Source organism: Leucoraja erinacea, chromosome 4 (genome assembly GCF_028641065.1).
Source record: "Leucoraja erinacea ecotype New England chromosome 4, Leri_hhj_1, whole genome shotgun sequence".
In the NCBI taxonomy this organism is placed as follows: domain Eukaryota; kingdom Metazoa; phylum Chordata; class Chondrichthyes; order Rajiformes; family Rajidae; genus Leucoraja; species Leucoraja erinaceus.
The window spans coordinates 12128575-12137433 of NC_073380.1; the positions used below are offsets into that span (position 1 = coordinate 12128575).

Consider the following 8859-nt stretch of genomic DNA (forward strand, 5'->3'; position numbering starts at 1 on the left):
TCATTAACTGGGATGAATATAAACCAAACAATTTACATTTTGGCGTCAGCGGGCTTGAAGACATTTCCTGGACTGGAAAGATTGTTTTGTTATGTTTTTTTTGTTATTCTGAGCTACACGAGTCCTGCTTCAACGGCTGCCTGTTTTGGTCATTGTCGTATCTATTGGCCTCGACAGACTGCTCACAGGCTGATGACCTACTTGCGCGCTGCATCGGGTTTCGATGATGCATTAGATACTGTATGTACGTGGCTGCACGACCGGCACGTCCGAGATCTGCCTCTTGGAAAAATACCCCAGGGACAATTCATTCTCGGCTGCGAAGAACTTCGTTAATAAGGGTTCAATTCTTTGCTTTTTCTATTCATTGAAGAGCATTTAGATGTCAATATTAATATTCATGATACAATATCTAATGTGCGTTCGAGAGAGAGAAGCCAGTTGTTTATAGATACATTAATTGGGTAATATGCTTCCCACGTTATAAGACGGGAATGCTTACTAACTATCCCACAATAATCTGTTCTAATCATAATTCTTCACATGATTAGAACAGACATTCTTCTATCAATGACCCTTCGAGGATTCAGGTCAGGACCCGACTCGAAATGTCACCCATTTGTGTTGTCCAGAGATGTTGTCTGACCCACTGAGTTACTCCAGTACTTTGTGTCCTTTTGTGTAAACCAGCATCCGCAGTTCCGTGTTTCTATCTTCTTTATGGTACAGTGTACAGTTAAAGGATAAAGAGTACAACTTTTGTCATTCTCTCCCTTCTCAATCCCTCTTGTCTCTATCTATCTTCTTTTCTCTTTCTCTCTCTCTCTCTCTCCCTCTCTCCCCTCTCCTCTCTCTCTCTCTCTCTCCCCCTCTCCCCCTCTCTCTCTCTCTCTCTCTCTCTCTCCCCCCCCCCCCCCCTTTCTCTCTCTCTCTCTCTCTCTCCCTCTCTTTCTCTCCCTTTCTCTCTCTTTCTCTCTCTACCCCTCTCTCTCTCTCTCTCTCTCCTCTCTCTCTCTCTCTCTCTCTCTCTCTCTCTCTCTCTCTCTCTCTCTCTCTCTCTCTCTCTCTCTCAATTCAATTTCAATTTCAATAAAAAATTTTTGGCATGATAAAAATACATTGTTATATTGCCAAAGTATAAAACATGACATACATATTTAAAATGCATAAGTATAAATACAAGTATACAGTGCATGGATAGATATGTCCCTGTACATAAACAATAGGCCTATAGCCCTTTATTGATTGGTACATGTTCTTGCAGCTCTCTCTTTCTCTCCCTCTCTCTCCCTCTCTCTTTCTCTTCGTTACCAACCACATGACTTTGTCAAATCGTATTCCCATGATGAGGGATAGGGGAGGGGTTCAAGAGCCAAAGGACATACTGTAGGTCAAAGGTGAGAGGAGAAAGATTGAATAGGAACATGAGGGGCAACTTCTACACACGGAGGGTGGAGAGTGTATGGATTAAGATGCCTGAGGAGGTAGTTAAAGCAAATGCTATAACAGTATTTAAAAGACACTTGGACAGGTACATGGATAGGAAAGGTTTAGAGGGAAATGGGCCCAATGCGGGCAAACGTGAGTAGCTTAGATGGGGCATCTTGGTTGACATGGATTAGCTGGGACAAAATACATTTTTCCATGCTCTGACTCTATGATAATACTGGCCTCCTCATATCAGAGACATCCCCATTTGTTGAACCTACCACTGACTCCCTGCAACTTAAAAACTCACCTGCCTTTTCCCTTCCCAGTTCTGATGAAGGATATTTGAACTGAAATTGTAACCGTTCATTTTTCCGCAGTTGCTACCCGACTCGCTGAATCTTTCCGGCATTTTCTCTGAGTAAATGTGTGTATTAAGTTGTAGAGTGGGCAAGAGATGGAGAGAGCAAAGGGAGTTTCTGTCTCGGAAAGGAGAACTAGATTTTTAGTTTAGTTTAGTGTTGAGATACAGCGCACTGAGTCAGCGCCGACCAATGATCCCCGCACACTAAAGGGCCTGTCCCACCAGCATGCGATTGCATGCGGCAAGCGCGACCAAACCGGAAGCGGGGGCCGCGCGGAGGTCGAGTGATCCTGTACGAGTTGACGTGAAGTTCGAGCGAAGTCCGTGGGAAGTTCGTGCGTGACATAGGCGTCAAGACGCTGCGTACACCGTCAAGACGCTGCGTACGGCGTCGAGACGCTGCGCACGCCCGTCAAGGCGGTGCGTACGGCCTCAATGCGGCTGCGGGCCGACAGGCCGTTGCCGCGCGGAATTTTTGGACAGTGTCAGTTTTTCAAAACCCCGCGCGATGTCAGGACCAGCTCCGCACAACTCCATGCGGCTCCGGCGATCAAAGTGTACAACTTTTGTAATTTTGTCGTATGGCTCAAGCGACCACGTTAGGCCGCATGCAGTCGCATGCTGTCGCATGCTCGTGGGACAGGCCCTTTACACTATCCTACACACACAGGCACACATAACAATTTTACCAAAGTCAATTAGCCTACAATCCCGTACGTCTTTGGAGTGTGGGAAGAAACTAAAGCATCCGGAGAAAGCCCACGCAAGTCACGGGGAGATCATACAAAGTCCGTACAGACAGCACCCGGAGTCAGGATAGAACCCGGGTCTCTGGCGCTGTAAGGCTGCAATTCTACCGCTGCGCCTCCATGGTCCGGGTGATTGTCTGAGTTATCCGGGTGACAGAAATATCGCTGATGCCATCTTTGAGATGGCGATGAGGGCTTGATAATCGTAACTTGATCTGTCTTGCAGAGCGTAAACAATGGGTGAAAATGAGAATAACAAAGAGCAGATGCACATGGGCGCCACCATGAGATGCAGGACAAAGCAATCACTGAAAATTTGAAATAGCTACCATGCTGGAAATACCAAGCAGCTCAGGCAATATTGGGGAGAGACAAAAACTGAACGAACAGTGTACGGGTGTATGATTGACAAGTTCTGACACAAACTGGAAGGACTGGTTATCTGATATTGTTGAATTCTGTATTCTGAGTCTTGAGGTCTGTAAAATACCTTGAAACATAGAAACATAGAAAATAGGTGCAGGAGTAGGCCATTCGGCCCTTCGAGCCTGCACCGCCATTCAATATGATCATGGCTGATCATCCAACTCAGTATCCCGTACCTGCCTTCTCTCCATACCCCCTGATCCCTTTAGCCACAAGGGCCACATCTAACTCCCTCTTAAATATAGCCAATGAACTGGCCTCAACTACCTTTTTGTGGCAGAGAATTCCAGAGATTCACCACTCTCTGTGTGAAAAATGTTTTTTTCTCATCTCGGTCCTAAAAGATATTTCACTGGTGGGCGAGTCTAGGACCAGGGGCCATAACCTCACAATAAAAAGATGTACCTTTAGAAAGGAGATGAGGAAGAATTTATTTAGTCAGAGGGTGATGAATCTGATGAATAGAAATTCTGAATCAATGTTATAAGATTGTTCTGAAAGACAAAATGGTTGGCCAGGTAGACTGAAACAAAGGACATAAGATGGCTGCTGACCAGACTTGCTGGAACAGCAGCCTAGGAGCGAATACACAATCTCTTGCAGTTACTGTGTAGTCATGAATAAAGGATCACAGGCCCAGTCTGACAAGATTGAGGAATACACAACCCCCCCTAGCCAGAAAGACTAAGGAATGTACTGGTCTGAGATTATGCGTGGTTCCTCTAACATCCCCTTATATGGACATACTTGGTTTCCTGTTTCTCCCAACGTGTTGGTCCTTTGATCGGGGGGAATGTGGGAGGTGCTAAACGGTGGCATTAACATATAAAGAGCCTTGCAATTAAGGGCAGGCAGCTTGACTCTTTGCCAGGTTGTAACCTGTGTGGAGACTCCTGCTCAATAAAACGTACGTTTAAAGCAACCCTGGTGCCTGGTCGATTATTGTCGAAACAACCGATGTGAGAGAAAAACGTGAATCAACACATTTTGGTGTCAGAAGTGGGATGTCAACCAGCGACTGATCGAGCCGGCGAGTGAATCCACTGGGCGACGGGATCGATGTGAAGGGTGCGCAGCCAAGTGAGTAGATTTAGTTAAATCTCCTCTTGGTCCTTCCTCGTATCCCGGCGTAGCAGGGTAATTCGCTGACTTGCGTCAGTTGGTGGGACGACATCCGAACATTCCGGTTGTGGGCACGGGGATAGGGCCGTCTCGAGGATTATCCTAGTCTGATCGAGCGGATAAAACACCCCGTAGAGGGGGACCGTAGACGGTATATAAGAGGAGTGCACTGTGTATAGGAAGTTAACTAGTTGAAAGAGTTAACAAGTGGTGAGTGTTAACCGAGACCAAGGTACCCCCGTATCTCACAGAAAGTCCGCTTTAAAGTGGCCGAGTGAGATACGACGGAACCAAGGACTCACGGTTAACCCTGAAATTTTGTTGTGATAATTGTGTAATAAAGTTAACTAGTGTTGAGACGTTAACTGAGACCAAGGTACCCCCATATCTCACAGAAAGTCCACTTTAAAGTGGCCGAGTGAGATACGGAGGAACCAAGGGCTCTAGGTTAACCCTGAAAGAGTTAGCAAGTGGTGAGTGTTAACCGAGACCAAGGTACCCCCATATCTCACAGAAAGTCCGCTTTAAAGTGGCCGAGTGAGATACGACGGAACCAAGGACTCACGGTTAACCCTGAAATTTTGTTGTGATAATTGTGTAATAAAGTTAACTAGTGTTGAGACGTTAACTGAGACCAAGGTACCCCCATATCTCACAGAAAGTCCACTTTAAAGTGGCCGAGTGAGATACGGAGGAACCAAGGGCTCTAGGTTAACCCTGAAAGAGTTAGCAAGTGGTGAGTGTTAACCGAGACCAAGGTACCCCCATATCTCACAGAAAGTCCGCTTTAAAGTGGCCGAGTGAGATACGACGGAACCAAGGACTCACGGTTAACCCTGAAATTTTGTTGTGATATTGTGTGTAATAAAGTTAACTAGTGTTGAGACGTTAACTGAGACCAAGGTACCCCCATATCTCACAGAAAGTCCACTTTAAAGTGGCCGAGTGAGATACGGAGGAACCAAGGGCTCTAGGTTAACCCTGAAAGAGTTAGCAAGTGTTGAGTGTTAGCCGAGACCAAAGTACCTCCGTATCTCACAGAAAGTCCGCCTTAGACTGGTTGTTAAGAGAGGAAATCCTCCACGCGAAGGTCAGGAATTGAAGTGACCGAGTGAGATACGGTGGAACCAAGGACTCGCGGTTAACCCTGAAATATTGTGTGTAATAGTAATAAGTTTAAAAATGGGTAATGGTATGGACACCAGTTGTCACCCAGACCGGCCATTACATCAGCTATGTTTCTTGCATCCAGAAATGGAGGAGACCTTTAGGCGTATGTCGGGAGGACTCTTTCATAAACTGGGGAAGGATGAATGGCCTGAAGGGGGTTATGAGTGTGTTATCAAGAGCCCAAAGTGTAATATGGAGAACGGATAAAAAAAAAAAAAAAAAAAAAATGTAAAAAGGCCATTCAGTTGTGGATCGATCATTGTAACAAAGAAAAGGCACGGTCTTTAACGGCCAGTTGGCAGAGTAATGCCTTGAAACTAGGAATACCCCTGACCGAGGGGGGTCAGGAGAAGTCAGTGACAGTATTAAAACAGGAATGCAGGCATGCTAAGGAAAGTAAGGATCGTCAGGAGAGAGAGACAAAATATGGCCAAGGTAGATAAAGACTTACGTAAGTCGGTGGCTGGCATAGATTTGGGAGGTGACGACGAGGAGGAGGTAGAGGATTATCCTTGGGGTGTCCGTGGAGCACCCCCGTTGAACCAGCCTGCCCCCGTTGCCAGTCCTGTGTATCCTCCTGCCCTCTGCGGTAGCCGTAATCAAATGTGCGGCCCACACGACAGGAGATTCCCCGGTCCAAATCGGTAACAGGTTGGCTGACGATGCGGCTAAGTGTGCTTCACGCGGTAGATTTAAAGTGGTGGGTAGTATGATGAGGCAGGTGAAAAGCCTTTATATGGGCTCGTCTGAATCTGAGAAACCTATGCCAACCATAAATGATGTATTGCTCTTACAGGGGGACGCCTCTGCTAATGTTATAATGGAATGGGAGCAGCTGGGCTGTCGGAAGGCTGACTCTGGATTGTGGCTCACGCCGGCCGGACAGACCTGTATGACAGACCAGTTAGCGACCTGGGTCGTTGATTGCCTACATTTAGCCACTCACTGTGGGGCCACCTTGCTAGTAGACGCTCTCTTACAGGCATGGTGGCATCCTCGACTTAAGGTTTTGGCAGCCCAAACTAGTGCGCGGTGCCTCACCTGTGCTACACACAACCCTGGTAAAGGAGTTGTCTGCCAGACGGGTCGTACTCCATTACCTACTGCTCCGTTTGAAACCTTGCAGATGGATTTTATTGATTTGCCTAAGTGTCAGTGTTATAAACATGTACTTGTTATTGTTGATGTGTTTTCTAGGTGGATTGAAGCCTTTCCAACCACTGATTGCACTGCCTCTACGGTGGTGTCTATTTTATTACGGCAGGTTGTTCCTCGTTTCGGGGTTCCAAACACCATCAGTTCGGATAACGGCCCTCACTTCATTGCCGCTATCAATAAAGAATTGTACAGACAGCTGGGCGTAACCCAGCGGCTGCATTGTGCTTATCGCCCACAAGCTGCAGGAATGGTGGAACGCTTGAACCAGACCCTGAAGACCAAGCTTGCCAAGCTGGTGGACCAATCAGGCTCCACCTGGGTTAAAATGTTGCCTGTTGCTTTGTTCCAGATCAGAGTCCTTCCAGCAGGGAAGACAAGGTTGTCTCCTGCAGAGATCATCTATGGCCGACCTCTGCGCACCCCTTGGACAGACATTATCCCGGCCACAATGACGTTGCATCACATGACGGAGGAGATGGTCTCTTACGTCCTTGCCCTTACAAGGGCCCTGCGTGAGATTCATGGGGAGGTCAAGGCCGCTTATGTGGGCGACATAGATTTTCCCGTTAATGGACGGATCACCCCGGGTTCTTATGTGTTGATTAAGAATTGGGTTCGTAAGGACACCCTTTCTCCTCGATGGTTGGGCCCCTTCCAGGTTCTCCTCACCACCCCCACCGCGGTAAAGGTAGAAGGACGATCGGCATGGGTGCATTTGCACCATTGCAAAGTGGTTGGTGACACCAAGCAAAGGGGGGAGGTCGAGGTCAGGGAGGGGGATCCAGTCCACGGGAAGCAGGGCACGAATTAATTTTGCCATGAAATTGCACGTTCTTTTCTTTTTCCCTCCCTTGTCTTCACAGATACGAAATAAATCACTGAGATCAGGGTCTTTGTGGCATTAATATGTGTGGCGACCACTGCCAGGTTAATCGGTTTTGGCTGGAAATGGACAAAGCCTGAACACGGACGGAACAAACGAGGAAAAGAGAGGGGAACGAGAAAACTCCAATTTATTCATCCAGGCACACAACGAGCTATTCGGGAAGGGGCAGGTGGTTTGTTATCCACAAATGACATCAGTTACCTCCCTGTTTACCCCATCCCCTGCATGGGGCAGAACTGAACGACTGGTGAAGTGCCAGGACAAAAAACCGGTCCCTGTCAAGCCCGATTAATGGTGGCCTTATTGGGTTTGGGGACCACCCCCGAGGAAGCTAAAAGTTCTGTACGAATGATGGTCTTACAGCGTGAGCAGCAGAGACTGTTACCATTCCCCAACGACAGCGAAAACGATGAAGTGCGTGAGGAAGGAGAATTGGGGATAAAGGTTGGACGGTCCAAGAAGCCTTGGCCAGGGAACTAAAAGGTTACGAGTTTTGGCGAATGGGACTTTTAAATGGACTATGAGTGTTGCCATAAGAATGGCAAAAGGGGGGAATGATGAATAGAAATTCTGAATCAATGTTATAAGATTGTTCTGAAAGACAAAATGGTTGGCCAGGTAGACTGAAACAAAGGACATAAGATGGCTGCTGACCAGACTTGCTGGAACAGCAGCCTAGGAGCGAATACACAATCTCTTGCAGTTACTGTGTAGTCATGAATAAAGGATCACAGGCCCAGTCTGACAAGATTGAGGAATACACAACCCCCCCTAGCCAGAAAGACTAAGGAATGTACTGGTCTGAGATTATGCGTGGTTCCTCTAACATCCCCTTATATGGACATACTTGGTTTCCTGTTTCTCCCAACGTGTTGGTCCTTTGATCGGGGGGAATGTGGGAGGTGCTAAACGGTGGCATTAACATATAAAGAGCCTTGCAATTAAGGGCAGGCAGCTTGACTCTTTGCCAGGTTGTAACCTGTGTGGAGACTCCTGCTCAATTAACGTACGTTTAAAGCAACCCCGGTGCCTGGTCGATTATTGTCGAAACAACCGATGTGAGAGAAAAACGTGAATCAACAAATCTGTGGGATTCATTGCCACAGACCACTTTGGAAGCCTGGTCAATGAATATTTTTAAGGCAGAGATTGACAGGATCTTGATTAGCAAGGGTGTTGGAGGTTATGGGGAGAAGGCAGGAGAATGGGGTTGGGAGGGAAAGATAGATCAGCCATGATTGAGTGGCAGAGTAGACTTGATAGGCCTAATGGCCTAATTCTGCTCCTATGGCTTATGAATTTATATACGTAGAAAATAATACGGTACAGCACAGGAAGAGGCCCTTTGGCCCACAACATCTGTGCCGAACGTGATGCCATAGTAAATTAATCTTATCTGCCTGCACATAATCCATACCACTCAATTCTCTGCATATCCAGACTGTAGAAACAAGATGCTGATCTCAAAGTGCTGGAGTAACTCAGAAGATCAGGCAGGATCTCTGGAGAAAATGGACAGGTGATGATTCGGGTCACACTTCCCTATCCATGTTCTC

General features: G+C 47.0%; 1 protein-coding gene across 1 annotated transcript; it reads left to right on the forward strand.

Moving 5' to 3' along the window:
• Positions 1–3425: 3425 nt before the first annotated feature.
• Positions 3426–8381, forward strand: LOC129696150 (protein NYNRIN-like). The gene is made up of 2 exons (XM_055633670.1): positions 3426–6895; positions 7281–8381. Exons 1-2 carry the CDS (start codon positions 5969–5971, stop codon positions 7320–7322), a joined length of 969 nt encoding a protein of 322 aa, XP_055489645.1. The 5' UTR covers positions 3426–5968; the 3' UTR covers positions 7323–8381.
• The last annotated feature ends 478 nt before the right edge of the window (positions 8382–8859 follow it).

Bases quoted from the DNA above. Each gene is read 5' to 3' on its own strand.
- LOC129696150 (XM_055633670.1), top strand. From the start codon at position 5,969: ATGATGAGGCAGGTGAAAAGCCTTTATATGGGCTCGTCTGAATCTGAG. The intron at 6,896-7,280 runs GTCTCTTACGTC...TTGTCTTCACAG, and splicing joins ATCACATGACGGAGGAGATG to ATACGAAATAAATCACTGAG.